The following is a 21,326-nucleotide window of genomic DNA, read 5'->3' on the forward strand; positions in this document are numbered from 1 at the left end:
CCTAGGCATGACACACAATTTGAAAGCAAAAAGTTAACAAACTTAATCTCTTGAAAACAAAAAATGTCCAAAAGAGGCAAATCTCTATTGAAAGCTCCACACCATTAATTTGTCATGGGGATTATCATAATTCTTCCATTCCATGAGATGTAACTCATAGGGTAGGATGGTTTAAAGACATTTCCTCTAAGTCCAATCCTTGCAATGCAAAAAAATTGATCTCATCAAAACTATTCTATCATTTAGGAGAAAAGGCTTCAAATTGCTTTACCTTCTATCAACAAAAAAAATTCTCCTCCTTTGATCTACTGGGAAGTGCTACAAGACTATTTTCCTTCTTTTGGTTGTGGCATAAAACTCCCAAGGTTTGTAAAGAAAGATCTCTTGGTAGAAGGGGTTTTTTTAGTATTAATGCCTACTAGCCTAGTTCAGAACAACCAAATTTGAATTGGTTGGTTAGCTAGCACCAACTTACCTTTGCTCAGTTCCATAACTAGGTGTTAAGCTAGTTGATTTAATTGACTAAGTTGATCTACCCAGAGCACTAGTAGCCCCTATTTGAACTATGGGTGATTGGGTAGTGATGGAGATAGAGTTGGAGGAGGGGCCCAAAATGTCAAAAAAAGCAAACAAAAAGAGTAGTGAGAAGTGGAAAAGGTGAGTGGTCAATGAAATAGTGGTAGGTATTTTACTATATAGAAAAAGGATTCACCAAAGGGTCAAGTAAGAGCTAGTTGTAATTCAATAGCTTTCTTTTCTTTATAGCCAAGAGGACATTGGAAGATTTATTAATTTGTGGCTAACCTAAGGCCATGTGGAACTTCTTCTTCTAGCCTTATTGACTACACTATTGTTGGGTCCACCACGATTGGACTAAGAATTCTTCTAGCCTCCATTATGACTATTTTATAGTTCCAACATTAGACCACCTATATTTAGTTTTTCTTCAACAACTAACTTGAAGGTTGTTTTGGGCTTGGATGTAGCTAGAGGGCAGTCTCTAATTTTGTGGTCATGGGCTTCATACTAGAAGCAACTATTGGGTAAGTTAATATATATAATGTGTTGTGGATGGTATATATCACATAATTGTATATCAACAATTTTTTTTAACTCTTGGGCATTGCCAACCTTTACATGTACACTATGTCGCAACTTGACCAAGTAGAACTTTCCAACGTCAATGCATGCAACCCCCCCAAGAGATGAAGCATTGTGATCAAGGGCCGATACAAAGGGGAAATCTAGGAAATCCAAGCAAGACAAGCACCTTAAGAGCATGTTGGTTGAACACAATGAAATCACTTCTCCAAGGAGGAAAAAAAGAAGTATAGAACTATGAACATAGAAGGGTTCACAGTGGAAGACTACTACTACATGGTTGTCTTTAGCAAATTGGAAGAGAAAGAAGCCTTTCATTAAATTCTTGATGCATCCATCTTAATCACATGGTGAACCATGTAGTGTTTAATCTGGCTACAAAGCATCCTTTGACATGGCACTTAGCCAACAAAATAAGCAATGAGTGTAAATCACTCATGAACAACATTATCAAAAGCAAACAGTAGAAAAACAACATGTGGAAAACTTTAGGTACAAACTTATGAAATTTCTTCTATGACACCATTTCTCGCTCCAATTCCTAATGCTTTAGTATCCACACTTGAATTGAAAGACTTGGATGTCATATAAAGGACAAACATAAGAATAGGAAATCCTAAAAGCTACCACAATAAATGCAAACAAGATTAAAAACCTTACTACTATCTTATAAAATGGTATGAAAATATAAACTAGAGACGTGCATGCAAACCAAAACCAACCTCTTACTTACTCTCTAAAACAAGATCTTTTCAAAAACTCTCTCCTCCATTTCAATTTATTTTCATCAGTTACTTTTACTTAAAAAAACAAAACAATTAATTATTTCATACTTGGTGTCTCACCTAGATCATTTCATTTATAATCCATGAAACTCATCTTTATAGAATATATTGTTGATTGTATGGAGTATCAATTAACATGAATTTTCAATCCAAACTCTACCGACCATCAAGTGTATTCCTTTCAGTGTAACATCTACATGCCAATAACGTAGTTTTATTTAAAAAATTAATTAATATATATACATATCATCTTCTCAAAAAGAATTGTGTTACAAAAAGGTTGATGGCAAATATCATGATTTCAACTTGAGTCCCACGTAAAATAAATATGAAAAAGACATTTGGAAAGCAATATTCGAGTTGACACAAAGCATATTTAGCCATGCAAGCAAAGTTTATGCCAATGTTATGCACGTATCTTACATTTTTTTATCCAAAATACCTCCATAAATCAGCCAGAAAAGTTTTACAGCACATAAACCAATCTGAAGACAAAGTACATGCCATTTTTCCACATCACGTTTGTATGTTTTTATGTTTGAAGGGGACCCAAATCCAGCTATGAAAATGGCAGTATATATTGCCTTAAGAAAGAATGTCGAGATTCTGTTATTCATTTTCTTCATTCTTTGACTCAAATGCTTTTTGCTCTTGCTTGCAGCTTATTCAAATATGAACTAGTAAAGAATATATATCTTTTTTGTCTTGACAATCAAATTCCTTTCTATGTTAACCTTCTTTGTGAGGAATATGGCAAACTAAGTCTCATTTTTTTTCCTTTAAGGTTATCAGGCAATCCTTTGCTTCATCAAAAATGTTTGAAAAATAGTTAAGTACTAGAGAATATTCACTGCAACAGTTGGCATTTGGATACGGACTTAAATCATCTTTCTTTTACACATAATTTTACTATAAAACCAAAGCATTTCTAGAAGTTCTTTCAAGCTTGCAGTTTCTTGTACTTACAATAGTTTGAATTGAATACACCATTTTCAATTCCGCCCATCTGTCAATCTTTTAGGATTGATCATCTGCATTCTCCTGATCTTGTTGCAATTTGGATCATCAACTCCTTAAAATTATATAACCACTCCGAGAAAACTCAAGTTGTGTGGAGCTCCTTGACTACTTTTGGGAAGCTTTAAGTTCTGTAAGTTGCCTTGTGTTTTGTTCTAATGTGTGGCCTTTAACTCTGCTCTTTAAGAGATTTTAAGTTTGTTTTTCAAGACTAATACCAATCATCATTTGCATCCTCTTCAAGAAAAATGGCCCTCTCTATACAAAGGTCTGAGAGTATAGCAGAACGGCTGCCAGAAGCAGTGAGGCAAAATCGATATCAAATTCGAAGGTGCTTTTCAAGGTAGTGTTATATACAGCTCCTCGTACAGTAGTTCAAAACAGAGCTAATAGGCACAATTTCTGCAACTTGCAATTCACAGGCTTGTTTAATTAAAGGACTATTGGGTTAACCTTTCATTGGTGTTTCTATTCAATTACACTTCTGTTATCGGTCATTGCCAAACACTAATATAATTTCTTGTATTTATTTGCTTTACTCATATGTGCACATTAATTTGATTTCTTTCCTTCTTCCAGTTGCTAACAGACAAGAACCATATGTATTTCTATTTAACTTAAGAAAAATTTTCACTTGACTATCATCAACATACTGAACTATAATTTGTAACAATAGATTAATATTCTACATCGAGGCACTTGTTAAGGTTGGTTTAGGCTGCACAGATACATATACCTGAGGGAATTAATGATACAACTAGATGTAATTGAATTTTCTTAATGGGTCACAATGACGTGCTACAGGTATGCATCTCAAGGCAAAAGGATCATGCAACCACAACAGTTATACAATGAACTTGCAGATTTGATAGAGGACCCTGCTGAAAGGAAGAAGATTCAACAGGGCACGCTTGGCCAGATGTTACAGTCCATACAGGTATATTCAACCCAGTGCATTTTTGGGCTTAATTTTTGTAGTATGCCATCTGAATGCACATTAAAAAGAATCTGTTGTCTCATTCCAAAATTCACTGATGTATAGGAAGCTGTTATTGTTCCACCATTTATTGGCTTAGCTGTACGACAAAAACCTGGAATCTGGGAGTATGTCCGAGTCAAAGTTGATGATCTTTCAGTAGAGGAGCTTACAGTAGCTGAGTACCTGCAACTAAAGGAATGCCTTGTAGATGACGAGTGGTAAGGAACTGAAATCATATCAAGAATTTAGAAAACAGTGTCTACAATTGCGGGTGCATTGCTTATTTTGTTCTTCCAAATTCTACTTTTACATGTCGTGACCTGATGACAAAAAGGAAAGCCATAGATCTTCTATCCTAAAGCCCTTACTGCCATGCAAAACCCTTGTAACAATCTTACATGAGAAACGCCTATCTATTGAAGTATGGTTGTATAATTTTAATTTCTGCCTGTTATAACAAAAATTAAATAACAGAATTTTTATGATAAATAGGCAAGAGAGGCTTCCACTTGAAAAGGATGCATATCAGTGTCAATCTCAAAGAACAAAGTTACTGAATATCTAAAAGATAAACTTGAAGAGCATTATAAAACTTGTTAAAAAGATCATGATGTTGATTCAGAGTTCAGAAATTTCTGCAGAAGACGTGTTGACCTATTTATATGAGCCTATCAATCTTACTTGGAAATTCATTCTTTCTCAACACTAATCTGCATCTAGCTTGTCTGATTTGCACTAAAATTAATCTCTTCACAAGTCATTGCTATTTTTATTTGGTACTTTTCCACCACGTCCACAAATTTTATAACCATAAACCAACATGATGGACTACTATTAGTTTCACTCATCTAACTGTACCTGTACATGTACCCTGCCATTTCAAATAGATTAAGAAGTTAAAACATTAATACAGGGTTTAAAGAAATTGAGATTTGTCAAAAAAGTTTCAAACAGAAAATATAATGGAGACAAATGAAGAAGAAAAAGGCATACCTGAACATTTCATAGAAAGATTGGAATAGATACCACATACGATTGTCTGTGCTCTGTCACTGCTATTTCATCATTGTGCCTAATTTGTTGAGTGTAATGTGGTTGACGTGCAGGTCCAAAGATGATTATGCATTGGAACTGGATTTTGAACCTTTCAATGCATCCTTCCCTAGAATGACCAGGCCTTCATCAATTGGTGATGGAATAAATTTTTTAAGCAAGAATCTTTCATCTCGCCTCTTTCATGATGGGGAAAGCATGCAGCCTTTGCTGGATTTCCTACAAATGTGTAAGCATAGGAGACAGGTAAAATAATTTGCATCTCCTCATTATGTTGATCTGTTAAAGTTTGATGTGCAACTGCATACCATAACAGAGCCTTCCAATTTGAAACCACATTCTTGGGATTAGTATATTTGAATGGTTTTAAGATAATATTTTCAGGCTTTCTACCATCAGTCTCCTCATTAGAAATCAGTTAAGCTCTTTCATTTAAGACGTTAAGACTGGGGATAGGCAAAAAGAAAAATGAGATACTTCCTCTGTGAAAATATTGAGTGTCATTACCAAGGTTTTGAATTTATGCAGCCTACTTAAACTTTTAACCTGCAAGGCTGGTAACTTAGCAGGTTCTTTTAACTTAACCATATCCTACTTATGAATGCTATTGAACAATCTTTTATCCATATTCTACTTAAGAATGATATTGGATGAACAGTCTTTTTGACCATCTTGTTTTTATTTGTAGAAATTCATGGTAAAGGAGGAAATAAACAGCCTTTCTAAGCTTCAATCAGCCTTAAGTACAGCAGAGGAAATATTATCTAGCCTTCCAAAGGATACAACATATGAAGAGATTGATCGCAGGTATTTCACAAATTATTGATTCTTTAAGGTCATAATTTTTGGCAGGCTCGTGGAGAGACAATAAGGAAATTTATTATTATAGCTAGTTAGATATCAAATTCAGTTGAGTCTTTCTATGCTTCATATAGTACTCCCTAAGAGAACGTCTACACATAACAATATTCATCCAATTCATTCTAATACAAAAACACTATGAACATTCTGAGACTGGATATTTTGCAATTTAATGAGTGCACAGGTTGCAAGCTATTGGACTGGAGAAAGGATGGGGAGACAACACAACCCATGCTCTTGAAATGATACATTTACTCTTGGAGATCATACAGGCACCGGATCCAACTACTTTGGAGAAGTTTTTAGGAAAAATACCCTCTGTATTCAGTGTGGTAATATTCTCTCCACATGGCTACTTTGGGCAGGCAGATGTTTTGGGATTACCCGACACTGGTGGACAGGTACATATTGTTTGTTGAGGCATATTTTTGAATGTTTGGGAAACATAGAAGATGCTGCTCACATTCCAAAAGATTATCAGTTTTGTACCAACTGGCCCTGTGATCTACATGATTATGTTAAGGCCTTGTTCTTCATGGCATTCATTTATTATAGCATTTTGACATCCACATGTTTGTAGAAAGACATCTTCAACTAGATTTTACACTAGAAAAGCAGTTATGCTAGGGTTTGTTGGTCATTTTATTTTAAGCAGCACCATTAAACATTTTAACATCTAATGGAAGCCTTGGAACTTCAATGCCAACATACAAACATGTTCTTAAACCAAAGCAGACATTAATTTATATTGAATAAGATCTAAAATATTTAACTAGTGCAACATGTATTTAGGACTTCAATGTGGCATTGGAGCTATATCTGCTGCTGTATGGCAGTTATAGAATTTTAACAAATTACTTTTCTTATTTACCAAGTACAACATTCAGTAAGATGTCTGCCCTAAGATATTGCTATGAAAGACAGGTTGTGTATATATTGGATCAAGTGAAGGCATTGGAGGAGGAAATACTACTCAGAATACAGCAGCAAGGATTAAAAATTACACCTCAAATCCTCGTGGTAAGGAACTATCCTCTATTCTATCATATAATCTCCCTGGAATATAGATTACCAGTGGCTTGTTCATTTGTTTAGATAAAGAAAACTATTTATGTACCACTTTTCTGAATCCCAAAGAGTTCAGTTTTTCACTGCATCATTTCATATCCCATTCATAACTTATTTCATTTCTTAGGTAACTCGGCTCATTCCCGAGGCACAAGGTACTAAATGCAACCAAAGAATCGAGAAGATAATTAATACACAACATTCACAGATACTGCGAGTACCATTCAGAACAGAAAAAGGGGTTCTGCGTCGTTGGGTTTCTCGATTTGATGTCTGGCCCTACCTGGAAAAATTTGCAGAGGTGATATTTTACAGTTCATCAATCATTGAAAAATAAACATGCATGTGACTTTGTTTTTTTGTTTTTTTGGGGGTAGGTAATAGGCCGAAGCTGCAGTATTTTGAATTATTATTATTATTATTATTATGTTTGATTAGATTGACCCTAGACCTTCCCCATTTTTATGGAAGGCCAAGAGTCACAGCTTAGAATTCATTTTAGATGTCCCTATTGGGAATTGAACTTGGGTCTCCACAATGAGAACCAGTGTTTTAACCAATTAAGTTCAACCCCTTGGACAAAATTAATGGTTTGAACCAAGGATGTAAGCACTACAGGCAAGAAGCCCCACTATTTCTCCAAGGTTCTCCCCAGGGTAAGGGTGCTCCATTTTTTACACAGTAGAGACGAACCCATGGGGTTTGAACCTAGGTTGTAGGCACTACAAGCAATAAGCCCCACCATTTCACCAAACGATCATCCCCACATGCATGTGACTTTGTTATTGACAACCTCCCATTGACATTTTCACCTTATGTCCAGTCTTCCATTTCTTCTATGTTATACATGAATCATTGTGAATTTGTTGTTCATGTCTTGCTCTTTTTGGCATTCAGGATGCAACACAGGAAATAATTGTTGAATTGCAAGGAAAGCCAGACCTTATAATTGGAAACTACAGTGATGGGAATCTTGTGGCTTCTTTGGTTGCAAAGAAACTGGGGGTCATTCAGGTGGGCTATCTCTGACCATCCTGATAGATTTCAAGGCGATGACAATTACTTTTTATCCTTTCTAATAAGATCACCAAAGCCAATATATTTTACTATTTCATTATTTTGTGATCCAGTGCAACATTGCACATGCTTTGGAGAAGACCAAATATGCAGATTCAGACATATACTGGAAAAAATTTGATGAGAAGTACCATTTCTCATGTCAATTCACAGCAGACATTCTTGCAATGAATCAAGCTGATTTTATTATTACAAGCACATATCAGGAAATTGCAGGAAGGTCATACATATATTCTGCTAATCTCATATTCGTTACACTCTTTTAATAAAATTATTAAGTTTGAAATACAGAATAGTTCTTAAACTGTGATTCAGCTCAAGGTTACTATAATTTGGATACATGAATTTAGATTTGCATTTATTCACATTTTAAGTGACTAAATAGTGGACTACCGTTTTTGTGGTTGATGCAGTAAAGATACTGTTGGGCAGTATGAAAGCCATGCAGCTTTTACACTTCCTGGGGAATATAGGGTAGTTTCTGGCATTGATGTTTTCAGTCCCAAGTTCAACATTGTATCCCCTGGAGCAGATATGAGCATCTACTTCCCTTACACTGAGAAGCAACGTCGTCTTACTAATTTTCACCAGTGGATTGAAGATCTGTTGTTCAGTCCTGACCAAACTGCTGAACACATGTAATGCATGCTCAAATGAAATGCTACACAACCTCAGAAGTGTAGATTAATTACAAATCTTTTCAATTTATAAAAAAATAATTATAAGTATCATTTTCTTAAAATTTAGCTAACGTAGTACTTTTAGATGATTTTTTTATTTTATGATCAATAATATTTTGAAAAGTTCGAAAAATACTCAAACTTGATTTTGAAAAAGCTAAGAAATTATCTTATTGGCCAGACCATCGAAGTTTCAAAGGTAACATTTTGTGTTTTATGTGAACAGAGGTTTTCTCAATGATAGAAAGAAACCCATCATCTTTTCCATGGCTAGGCTGGACCGAGTGAAAAACATGACAGGGCTGGTAGAATGGTTTGGAAAGAACAAACGGTTGAGGAATCTTGTGAATCTTGCTGTGGTTGCTGGCTTCATTAATGCCTCTCAATCAAAGGACAGGGAAGAAATAGCAGAAATTGAAAAAATGCATAACCTTATTGAAAAGTATGATTTGAAGGGTGACTTTAGATGGATATGTGCTCAGAAAGACAGAATACGAAATGGAGAATTATATCGCTATATTGCTGACACAAAAGGAGCTTTTATACAGGTCTGTCTTTTGAGATTTCTCAGATTCAATAACTTTTGCCAAGGACTAATTTTTACACCCATAATGATAGATCCTACTCTAATATCTTCAAAAATGATTGGAAGTGGCACAACAATATTTTTAATGATTCATTTGCATTTTTATGGTACTTTCTTAGATTTATTATTACGATATGTTCCTATTCAATTTTTAGCTTTCTTAAAATTGGAATTAGCATTGTAAGGGTTTTGCCTATAGTGTAGATGTGAACTAATTTCTGGAGACCATTAAAAAATATTATTTTAAGAAAATTTTGATTTTATAAGTTAAGAGTACTAATAGAATTTGCAAGAATTAATCTCAAAAAACAATGAGGTAAGTTGTGAAAAGGCTACTAATACAATTGGTTCCCGTGATTGTCTTGTAGCCTGCTCTTTATGAAGCCTTTGGGCTTACTGTTATTGAGGCCATGACATGTGGCCTTCCAACATTTGCTACATCAAAAGGAGGTCCTGCTGAGATCATTATTGATGGTGTTTCTGGATTTCACATCGATCCCAATAATGGCGATGAAAATAGTAACAAGATTGCTGTCTTTTTTGAGAGATGCAAACGAGAGACAAACTATTGGAGCGAAGTATCAGATGCAGGGCTCCAACGCATATATGAAAGGTAATAGACATTGGTTCAAATGCAATTGGAGATCAGTCTCACAATACTTGTACTTGAACCACAGACATTGATTATGATCACTTGAACTAAACATTAACATGGGATTAAATTGAGCCACGGACATTGATAATGGTCAATTGAACTAAACATGAACATGGGATTTGTGATTTAGACATTTCTCTTAGGTATAAAAGGTATTTTTGTTTATTTTAGGTATAAAATTCTCCTGTTATTTATTCATTTTATAGATGACATTTTGCAATGGAGGCAATGTTGCATCATACATTATCAACAGTCCTATGACAACTCAATGAGCACTAATACAGGGTAACCCTAAACTTTTCATGCCCATTTTGCAGCTACACCTGGAAAATTTATGCACAGAAGTTGATAAATTTGGCTGCTGTGTATAATTTCTGGAAATACATATCAAAGCGTGAAAGCCGCCAGACTCAACGCTATATGGAATTGTTTTACATACTCAAGTACAGAAAATTAGTAAGTGATACCATAAAGAAGTGTATAAAAAATCTATTTACTTGATGAGTTTTGTTGGTCTATAGATCGAGACATGGTTTTACATTTTTCTCTACATGTGTGGAAATGCCATTCAAATGGTATCAGAATACTTCTGTAGTAGACTCCATATGAATTAATGTACAAATTGATAAGGAAGATGAGTCCACTGACATTTTAGTGTCTTAGATCAGTTGATTAATTTTCTACTTAAATATTTGCCTTTAACGAGAAAAGATCTAAAATCATATATATCGTGTATTATATAAGCAAAGTGTAATGTTCTTTTAACTCTGTTCTTGTATACAGGTCAAAAATGTTCCTATATATACAGACGAACAGCAGACCCAAAAACCAGTGGAAGGAATAAAACCAACACAAGAAGAATACAAATCTAAAAGGTTTACTCTTTGTTTTTCTTTGATTTTGAAAGAAGCAATATCTGTGATGTATTTAAGCCTTTCCAGTAATATTTGTTTGTATTATTGGAGAATAGTAACAAACTGTTTGAAAATGTTTCTGTGCGAGAATAAATTAGAATGCAATGTCCCTTGAGTAGCTTTCAAAGAGCACTAAGACAAAGCAAGTTTTGGTGGATTGGTAAAAATGAATGGAAGAATACTCTTCAAACTAACTCAAGCCACTTCAGTGCACCATTCTCATTTCAAACAAGATGCCAAGATCCACTGAACTTACTGTGCTCATATCAAATCTAATAATTCTTCTTAGCATCTAAAGATTAAATTCTTCAAAGATATGAATCAATATAAATTATGTTGATCAGTTGAACTACATGAAAGACATTCATTGTTTCATGCAAATAAACTTTAATAAGATTCACACACACCAAAGACAATCTTTGCAATGGATATACTAGCACTCCATTAAAATGCAGCAACTAAAATTGTTTATAAATAGATTCATTTACAGCTTTTTCTCTTATTGAATGACTATTTAGCACTGAATTTAATAGATAGGCCATGAATACGGTCAAGAGTTCAGAATTTATTTGTCTAGTATCAGAGATACAGGTAACCAATGATTTGTAATCAGGATGTTGCTTTATACTAGCAACATTTTTACGTGTGAAAAATTTCTATTGAGATATTTGTATTCATATATTACGCATGCTAATTCTTGGTATATGTTTTTCAATGTGACATACAGTCAAGTTGGTGGCCAATCACGAATTAAGAGGTAAATATCTAACTACAAAAAACGTAATATCAGAAAGATGTTTCTATAAAAGGAACTGATGAGTTCTTTTGGCTTATAACAGGGTTCTGACAAAATACTTCTGTTCAAATGGAATACCAAAAGGATCCGATGATTCACCTTTGAAGGAAGAAAAACATACTTGATCATATGGCATCTGTGCCACTAGATTTTATCTGGAATTTTTCTAAAAAAGCTGGGTTAAGGTTACTTTTCTTGATGTAAAATATTATTGGGTGTGTGAGTTTTTCCCATTAAGGATAAAATTAAACTAAGAGGTTTTGAAACACAAAGATTGCCTCATATATGATATATTTATCATCATAAGGCACATGCAAAGTGCATATTGTTATCTATTTTTTCTTTCAGTATGATAAGCAAAATTTGAATTGTATTTCATTTTTTTAATTATTAAATAAAATTTTTATAATATTTGAGATTAAAAAATTTTATTCATCTATTTTCCATTTTCAGTGATCAACTTTTGTTGGAAAAAAAATTGTATTTTCTTTCAAAGCTATCACTTTCAGAAAAAAAAAAATGCATGTTTCTTATGATAATTGTAAGAAAATAAACTCACCTTTATATGAAAGCATGCTGAAACCACTTCAACATCCTCAACTTCCTATCCTTTTCAAATTTCATGTTATGTTAAATTCTAAAGTACACTATGAGCAGGTTTGAGAGACATTTGAGACCTTTTTAAGAAAAGTTAACCACATTAGTTGGAGGATCAGTAGATTACCCTTGATTCGGGCAACATTGCTCATATAGAGAACTATATTTCTAAGTTCGAGCAGCTCCATCTGCAACTCTCATATTGTGGCAGGCAATAATCAGATCATCATCATCATTCTTTCAAAGCTGCGAAGACCCTTTTCTGTTTTTGTCTCTTCCTTCTACTCTGCCAAAGATGCATTTGGTGCCAATTATGTAATGCCTCCTTTTGATATTTTTTGTGAGCAACTAATCCATTGGCAAGATAAATCGTTGACATTGATAGCCGTGAGCCCACGAACAAAGGCTTGGATTCAAAGTCAAGCAAAGCTTCCAAGATTACTCCAAAGCAAGATGGAAGATCTAACTGATAGAAAGACAACACAGGCTTAATATTTGCTTCCAGTACATTTTACGCATTCAATAGAGCTCCCAGGGCTTTAATAAATTTCCATTCAGAAGAAACAGCTGGTGACAAACAAAAAACTCCAAAAAGATACCTTCAATAGCATTACTCTAAATGTGATTGCACAGGACAAATATCTTCTTGTCCAGTTGTATATGTACAAATCGCTGAACTGGGCGACAAACGGTAATTCTAATCTGAGAGGAGAAAGTAACAGACCAACATAACTCGCTTATGCAAAGGTTCTTATGAGATTAATAACTTATCAATGTGGCAATCAAGAAAGTATCATATATGCAATCGCATGACAAAACTACATAACTCTCTTATGCAAGGACTACAATGAGCTTGATTATCTTATCAATGAGACAGTCAAGAAAGAATTATTCAAGTAATGTTCCTCAACATGGGAGACGAAATCTCATGTGAATAAAAAACATGATTATGTCTCCCACAACTAGAAATGTTTCGTAGAAGCTGTCATGTACCAACAGAATTTTCCAATGCATTGTATTTCAGAGTACCGAACTGCTTCAATACCTCACCTATCATGTTTCAAATATACCCAGCATCAAGTATTAAATGAAATTTGTATCCCATAGCTTGGAAATAGTCCATTATGTTCCAAAACTGTATTTTAGGACACATCATGAGGGTTAAACACTAACTTCTAGACCGCTTTCAAATTTGAGAATTATGTAGCTATGCTAGCAACTTCTAAAACAAGAATTGCAGTAGTCTAGACTCACAAGCTCACAAGAGATAATTTTGGTTTGAAGAGATAGATTGTGAGTGCAAAGGAATTAACATAATATCATTTGGTCTAATTACCTAAGGTTGGCAATTACACTAACACAAGTAGGGACATATCATTGCTCCTCTAATGGATTCACTGACCCTAAAATACCATCGACTAAGTCAAACTCACTTCAGTTGTAAAGAGCACTGACAAATTTTGTTAAGGGCAGGCACATCTCGAGCCAATCCACTCTTCAAGTAATCTTTGTAAATCTGATGAGCCTCATCTACTTTATTGTCCCTCGTCAAACCATCAATTAGATATCTATATGTGAGCGCATCTGGAGCGACACCATCCTGCAACATTTGTTGAAAAAGCCTCTCAGCCTCCTCAACCTCCCCCACCTTTGAAAACTTCATGATGAGAATATTATAAGTTTGGGCATTTGGGTGGCAACCTTCCCTAAACATTTCATCCCAAAGCCTTCTAGCTGGACGCAACAGATCAGCTTTGCAGCAAGCATCCATCAAAGTATTATAGCTTTCAACATTAGGATAGAGTTCATTATTCCTCATTATTTCAAAAAACTTGTAAGCTTCCCTTACTTTCCCACTCTTACAGAGTGAAAAAAGCATGAAATTGTAAGTGGCTGTGTCTTTAATTAATCCCTTTCCAGCAAATTCTTGAAACAACTCCCAAATCTTATCCACTTTCCTACTATTGCAAAGACCCTGAACTAAATTGCAAAGAGTAAGGCTGTTAGGAATATGGCCAGTAGCTACCATTGCCTGAAGAAGTTCCAATGCGGTATCTGCATCAATGCTGGAAAGTGACCCAATAAGGACATTAAAAACATCTTCCTCCAAAGGAAAGTTTGCTCTTCTAATCAACCGTGCTATATCATGGGCCTCCTTAATTCTTTTCTCGGCAACAAGTTCAAATATAAACTCCTTATACTCATGCGCATGAGGAGCTACGCTCAGCTTCCTCTTCTGCTTCAACACCCTCTGAGCCTCATCAAATCTATGTAAATCCCTGAGAGCTTCAACTACAATTTGATACGCAACAAAATCAGGCTTACAGTTTCTAGCCCTCAATTCCTCCAACACCCACCAAGCTTCATCAATCCTAGACCCCTGGCAGAGTCCATGAATCACCAATGTAGCAACAATTGAGCCCCTAAAACATGGAACATGGATTCCTTTGGCACTATCTATGATTTCCAGAGTCCTTTTAATGTCTCCTGACCTACAGAATCCCCCAATGAAGATCCCAAACCCAACTGCACTGACCATTACACCCTCGGACCTCATTTCAAAATACAACTCCTGAGCCAAATCAATATGCCCATCTGAAGCAATGCTGCTCAACAAAGAATTATAAAGACCCGCGTCCAATCTATGCCCCAAACTCTTCATTTCTCTGTAAGCTCTATATGCATCTAAACTCTTTTTGGCCTGTTGTATCTGGGCCTTGACAATTGAAGTATAAATGGATGTTGTCAACTCCAGCTTTTGTAGTTTCATTTGTTTTACAACTTTTTCTATTGTTCTGAATTGCTTTGCATTTCTAAGGGATTGAATTAAAGCTTCATAAGAAGCAGAGTTGTGAGAATAACCTGATTGTTGAGCAGCCCAGTTGAAGAAGCCAAGGGCCAGTTCATGGTGGTTTTGGAGGCCTGGATTGATGACTTGGGCTACCAGAGACGGGTGAAGAAGACTCCTGCAGCCCAGTCTGTGGAGGGTCTGTTCTACCAAGGAGTCCCAGCTGCCATTGCTGGATTTGATCAGGGCTTTGCATACTGTGTCCGCACTTATGTTGGGTTTCATTGCTTAGCGTCTAAATCTACTCGGCTTTTAAGTGACTGAATCTTAAAAGTTCAAACCTGGGTAGAAACGAACCCTTAAGGCTTTCGACGCCTACAAAACTAATGTAATATGCTATTTAATTTCTCCTGTGGAGGAAAATGAAAAAAAAACTATAGTTGTTAGATTTTATGAGTAAAGTGTCAAACCATTGAAATAGAGAAAATTGCTTTTGCATGCTCTCCTCTTTTAAATATTGGGTTTGTTTTAATGTAACTTTTTAAGTTTTATATTTTTATTATATAAATTATGTTTATGATATCATAATATCTTCATTTTATTATCAATTCATCTTTCAAATCTCTAAATTTTCATCAATAATATCTTTATTTCATCACCAGCTCACTTTCAATAATGATTTTGATCTCTAAATTTTTCATCAATCGTCTTTGCTTAAATTCATAAATGTGCATTGGACCAAGGTCATTTCTACATATGTTGATGTATATAACTTTAAAAAATTTAAATAGAAAATAAGTATTGCCAACTCCTTTTTATTAGTTGTTGTAAGCCAAAATATTTGTGTTGATCTATGTGTTATGTATTATATGGTTTAGAACATTCTTTTCATTATATTTAAATGCATTAATGTTGCATTGCATTTAATGACATTCATTCATTTTGAGAGCATCTCTGAGCTATTTAAAGTTATCAAAAGAACTATCATAAAACATTTATGAAAACATCATAGCAGTATTATCAATGTTACATCAAGATACATATTTTAGGTTTGTTGCATATATACTTATTGTCTTCAATCCTTGTTTTGAATAAAGTCACTAAATCAATTTAAATAGGGATCTAAGGATAACATGACTCTGTAATTCAATGAGTTCCCTAAGTTGATTATAAGCATCATTAGTGTAGACTCAGATTTTAGACATCAAAAGGTCAAGGTGAATGAATCCTCACAATGTATTTTTTGTTCGTCCAATCCCACCCTATAGTTCATATCCACATATCAAGTCTGCACTCACATGGTGAACTAGAGCAAAGGTTAATCATTTTTCCAAATTATGAGTTTCTAAGCAAACCCTAAATTTTTAAATTGATATTTAATAATCTCAATCGCATCTCATTTGTCCTTAAAGTTGGCCTAATATTTTTAGATGATTCTTGGAGTTCTTTATAAGGAGGATGACTAGGTAAAGTCAACCATGCTTTTGGATTTGATATGATGGTTTATGAGAAGTTGAGGACAAAAACCTAGAATCGATGAGAAGGGTTGGACAAAAACTTGACTCTTCTTGGGAGTGGATTCCTGAGAGAGTTTACAATTGGGCCAAATTTGTGAAGTGTTCATTTGGAGAAAAATTTACAAAAATAAAGGTATTTGCTAAAGAGGTATTTTATATTTGATATGGGGAAATAAGAATTATTTTATTCTGAGTATTATATTGGCGCAATATTTGTGGGTTTATAAGTATTGATGTGAGAAGTACTAAGGTCGAGGATTAATATATTGTGGGAGTCTCGTGAGCTCTCATTTTGTTTTCTTTTTTAGTATTAGCAATTAATATTGCAGATCTGTGAGTTTCGATTGGATAAATTAAATTGTCCTTTATGGTTTGGCATAAGTCTCATTTTATTAGTTCCTCCAAATGTTTCAATTAGCTTAACCAATCATATAACATAATTAAAAAAATTCAATGAAACTTCTATCAAGTCTATATTTATTTTTTATTTTACATGATTATATATATCTCATTTTTGTTTGTTTTTATTGGTGCATATTCAAAGGACAAATGAATTGACCTTGAATTTCTTAGCCAACCAAATGCATGGTCAAGGTAAAATTAATTCTGGAGCATGTACAAACCAATTCGAATGAAATTGAAGACATTTTGTTAATGGGTCTAAATTCCAATTGTTAAAGTTTTATAAATAAACAAGCATTTGATCAATCTGAGGCCCTCCTTGGAAGATGTTTTTTAATATCCCTCACTAGAAAAGCAACATTAAAACAACACCTTATGTAAAATCAGATTTCAAAATATCACTTTGCATCTTTGAGTTCTTGTAAAACTGAAGCATGCAAATTGTTCATGATAATCAACCACCCAATAGATTTATTTGATAGATGAAACCCTATGATACTAGCATATGAATATTATCCCGAGATTGGCTTGTTCTAGTTCCATGTATACTTCTATGTGTGTGGGATATAAAATGAAAACATATTGGAACAACATCTAGGTAAGAGTTGAGACATGAGCCCATCCACTAGCCTCAAGTTGAATGGAGTGGTACAACCATGCACGGTCTTGGATCCACTCTTGTAAATTATGGTATGAAGCACTGAGAAGCACCAAAAAGATGAGAATTATCCTATAGGCACATGAATATGACATACGGGTGCATCACATGTGAGCCACTGGCAAGGATCTAAGTTGCATTGTGTGTAGGTGTTGTAGGTCCTTAGGCAGTCCTAGGATAAAGGGACTAAGTCCTAATGTTCTTGGTCCTTGCAAGATCCTGATCCATGTGGCCTTGCCATTTCCACCCCTCTTTTTGTTTTCCCTTCTTGTCTTGAAATTCTAGACTTCTCGAAACCTTGGATCCTTGTTTTGTCCTCTCACTTGGTTGTGGTCCCTCTCAAAACTAGACCTAGGTTTTCACCTCCGCTCTCTCATCCTTCTATTGGGTTGTGGGTAGTTGTAGGGGCTTGGAACCAAGGACCTAGTCCCAATTTTCTACATGCTCCTCAACCTTGTTTCAATTCCATTCTCTCCCTTAGTGTTGCTATCACAAAAGCTTGCACCCTTGTTGAGCTATCAACTCAACAACCTCGTGAAACATGGAAACAACCCCGAAGTGTGGGACCTTGCGCAAGGGGGTTGAATCTTTGGAGAAGGCCGACTTCCTTCTCAATCTAGGTGCAGGTGTTGAACCAACTCAACACTTCAAAACTTACTCCTAAGCCTATCCTAACATCTTGCAGAGGAAAAGGGAAGAGGGAAATGCTTAAAATGAAAGGAGGTGATGCACCAAGATAAGAGATTGTTTCTCTCCCTACCCAAAATGACACAAAGAATCAACTGAAATACCCAGGAGATGCACAAACTTCAGTCGTACGAATGACCCCAATGCATGTATGGAGGTTATAATTCGTTGAATGTCAAGAGGGGAGAAGGTTTCCCACAAGTCACACCCAGAAATAGGTTAACACAACATATATGTGAAAGAAAGCCACAAACATACACTTATAATGAAGGTAAGAACACATACACAACATTCATAAGTTGAAGAAAGACAGAATGATGATTATAATTCATTCAAAGGCCAATGGCCAAACTTACAGTTGCAGAAAGGCAAAAAATATACAAATCTTTAAGAGAAGTGAAAGAGCATAGAATAGCTCAAGCCAGCAGGGAGAGAACCCTTTACAATGAAGCATAACAACCTTTATATAGAAAACTGGTTGCATAAGAGAGATCATAACCCTTGTGTGTGTAGGGAAATGTCAGTCAGGGAATGCAGGGAAGTGCATGCACCTGACATTTTGTACATGCAAGCAACCTGGCCATACCCTAAAAATGCAATCTTAAGAAGAAAGGCACTTCAAGAAGGTGTATTAACTAACATTTCAAACTCAGAGCATGCAGGCATGACATAAGTAACCACAATAAGCATGGCCCTGGCCTTGTACCTCTCTTGATGGAAATCCTGCAAAAATCATTAAATGCACACTTGTAGCTCCACAAAAGAAGGTGCACAAGTCACAAGAGTTGTCAGAGCATTTAAAGCTTTGAGTGTTGATCACACCATCCGGGAGTGTTGCGAGCCGGAAGGAAGTCAGAAGACTTTGGAAACTCGGGTACCCGAAGTGGGGAGGACTAAGAAAAGAACTTCGGAACCTCAGGGTTTCGGAGTTCCAGAGTTCCAGGAAGAGGAAGAAGCGACATCAAGGAACTTCGGAACCTTGGGGTTCTAGAGTTTCGAAGAAAGAAAAGAAGAGAAGGCAAAGGGAAGGAACTTCGGAACCTCAGGGTTCTGGAGTTCCGGGGAACTAGAAAAAGGCAAGGAGGGAACTTCGGAGCCACGGGGTTCCAGAGTTTCGGGAAGGAGAAAGGAGACTTAGGAAAAGAACTTCGGAACCTCGAGGTTCAAGAGTTTCGGGAAGGAGAAAGGAGACTTAGGAAAAGAACTTCAGAACCTCGGGGTTCCAGAGTTCAGAAGAAGGCAAGGGAAAGGAACCTCGAAACCTCAGGGTTCCAGAGTTCTAGGGAACTGGAAAAAGGCAAGGAGGGAACTTCGGAGCCACGAGCTTCCGGAGTTCCGGGAAGGAGAAAGGAGATTTATGAAAAGAACTTCGGAACCTCGATGTTCCAGAGTTCAAAAGAAGGCAAGGGAAAGGAACCTTGGAACCTCGGGGTTCTGGAGTTCTAAGGAACTGAAGAGAAGGAGGAAAGGAAAGGAACTTTGGAACCTCAGGGTTTCAGAGTTCTGGGGAAGAGAGAAGGAGGCTTAGCAACCTGGGAACTTTGGGGTTCCAGAGTTCCAGGTTTGAGGACTAAGGAACTTCCTCCAGACAAGATAACACTTCACACTTCATAATAATTCTATTACTTTTCTCCTTGATCAACTGGGGCAGCACTGATCCATGGATCGTATCTCTGATCGGTTCTCACTAATGGACCAAGGGTGTCATAAAATGACAAGTGTACTCCTCAACCTTCGCCCCTCCCAAACCTCAAGACTCATTGGAGTCTTGACCCCCCTTCATTCCTTGTCCTTTATCCTTTTTAGTCCCTAGTCCCTAATTTCCCCACTATTAACTCGGCCCCTTTTAGAACTCGATATTTGGCTTGCCCCACCTTGATCTCATTTCCATTTCTCTCCTTTCTCTCAACTCCCGTGCCTTTCATCTCCCTTATCCCCACTCATGTCCTTAGGTCCCTATTAGGCCCAAACCTTCACTAAGAACCTCCACATCCTTGAAACCCTAAGGCACACCTCACTGTTTCACCTTCTCCATGCCATTTCAAGGACATTCCATTACTAGAAGTTATGGTGTGTGGTTTTCAAGGGTTTCTCATATGAATTTTTCTAGATACCTATTCATGCCCTTCGCTTTCAAGCTCCAATCACCATAAACATGGAGGATGGTTGTAGGACAATTAGGAGTGGTCCCCCACAAGTCCTTGGTATTGATGGACTCATTTGTAGGCATTTTAGTGTGATTTTAGGCATTCTTAAAGGAGACTTAACTTGCGATAGAAATGGGTGCCCTTGGCAGCATAATAGTTGAAGGATTTTTGAATTTAATGAAGATTTCACATCACCCTATTTCTTGGTTGTGAGTTTGCAAGAGTTTCTTGCACCTTGGAACCCTCGAACCCTAGCTAGTTTGCAAGGATTTTAATAGCTTGAAATTTGTTCTTGAAAGAGGTTGATGATAGATAGGAAAATAGGGAGCTTGAGTAGATAGAAAAATTGTGCATCACACCCTTAGGGTTTTGATACAATTATTGGGAAGAGGTATTTTGTATTTTGATTCTTAGGGTTTTATTCATGTTAGATCATATTTAGCTATTAGTTTTTGGTTTATAACTAGTTATGCTTTTTTGCTTAAGTTCACTTAGGAGTGCTTATTTTAGTTATGCACCTAGTTTAACTTTTATGCATCTAGTTTAGCTAGAGTTCAGCTTTATTTAACTCCTCATGCTTGCACTTTACTTCTCCTAAATTTAGCTTTGTTCTTTCTCTATAAGCACCTCATTGTACAATTGTAACTCATCCTATAATTTTGTATTCTTTGCTTTTGAGTAATATAGCATTCATTTGTGCAACTCTTGTTTGCCATTTGATCTTGCAGGCTTCTGTTGCAAAATTCAACATGGTATAAGAGCTTTGAAACTTCAACATGGTATCAAAGCGTGGATTCGGAAATCCCCTTCTCAAGTTTTGAGGGTTTCTTTGCTCAGGACCAATGCAAAGTCATATTTGTTTTTTGTGGATTTGGAGGTGGACAATTTTTTTTTATCAATTTTGGAGCAAAATGGGCATCACCATCGCATCTGCAACGTCAAAAAGCCTTAAGAATAA

The 21,326-nt window shown here is 35.8% G+C and overlaps 2 protein-coding genes and 1 long non-coding RNA gene across 3 annotated transcripts; 1 reads left to right on the forward strand and 2 right to left on the reverse strand.

Moving 5' to 3' along the window:
* Positions 1-2,821: 2,821 nt before the first annotated feature.
* LOC131042524 (sucrose synthase 4) lies at positions 2,822-11,998 on the forward strand. The gene is made up of 18 exons (XM_057975838.2): positions 2,822-3,036; positions 3,148-3,246; positions 3,708-3,840; positions 3,946-4,100; positions 4,989-5,181; positions 5,624-5,742; positions 5,981-6,197; positions 6,721-6,816; positions 6,992-7,165; positions 7,762-7,878; positions 7,995-8,161; positions 8,355-8,579; positions 8,848-9,169; positions 9,576-9,820; positions 10,180-10,318; positions 10,646-10,737; positions 11,504-11,533; positions 11,616-11,998. The coding sequence occupies exons 2-18, from the start codon at positions 3,152-3,154 to the stop codon at positions 11,695-11,697; spliced, it is 2,601 nt and encodes an 866-aa protein (XP_057831821.2). The 5' UTR covers positions 2,822-3,036; positions 3,148-3,151; the 3' UTR covers positions 11,698-11,998.
* Positions 3,653-5,000, reverse strand: LOC131042527 (uncharacterized). The gene is made up of 2 exons (XR_009105268.1): positions 4,876-5,000; positions 3,653-4,753 (listed from the first exon to the last, which is right to left on the reverse strand). It is a non-coding gene; the product is annotated as an uncharacterized LOC131042527 (long non-coding RNA).
* Positions 11,999-12,979: 981 nt separating the features above from the next.
* LOC131042526 (pentatricopeptide repeat-containing protein At5g14080) lies at positions 12,980-15,401 on the reverse strand. Its single transcript, XM_057975839.2, has one exon. It carries the CDS (start codon positions 15,240-15,242, stop codon positions 13,599-13,601), a length of 1,644 nt encoding a protein of 547 aa, XP_057831822.1. The 5' UTR covers positions 15,243-15,401; the 3' UTR covers positions 12,980-13,598.
* Positions 15,402-21,326: the final 5,925 nt, after the last annotated feature.

This window comes from Cryptomeria japonica, chromosome 11 (assembly GCF_030272615.1).
Source record: "Cryptomeria japonica chromosome 11, Sugi_1.0, whole genome shotgun sequence".
Lineage (NCBI taxonomy): Eukaryota > Viridiplantae > Streptophyta > Pinopsida > Cupressales > Cupressaceae > Cryptomeria > Cryptomeria japonica.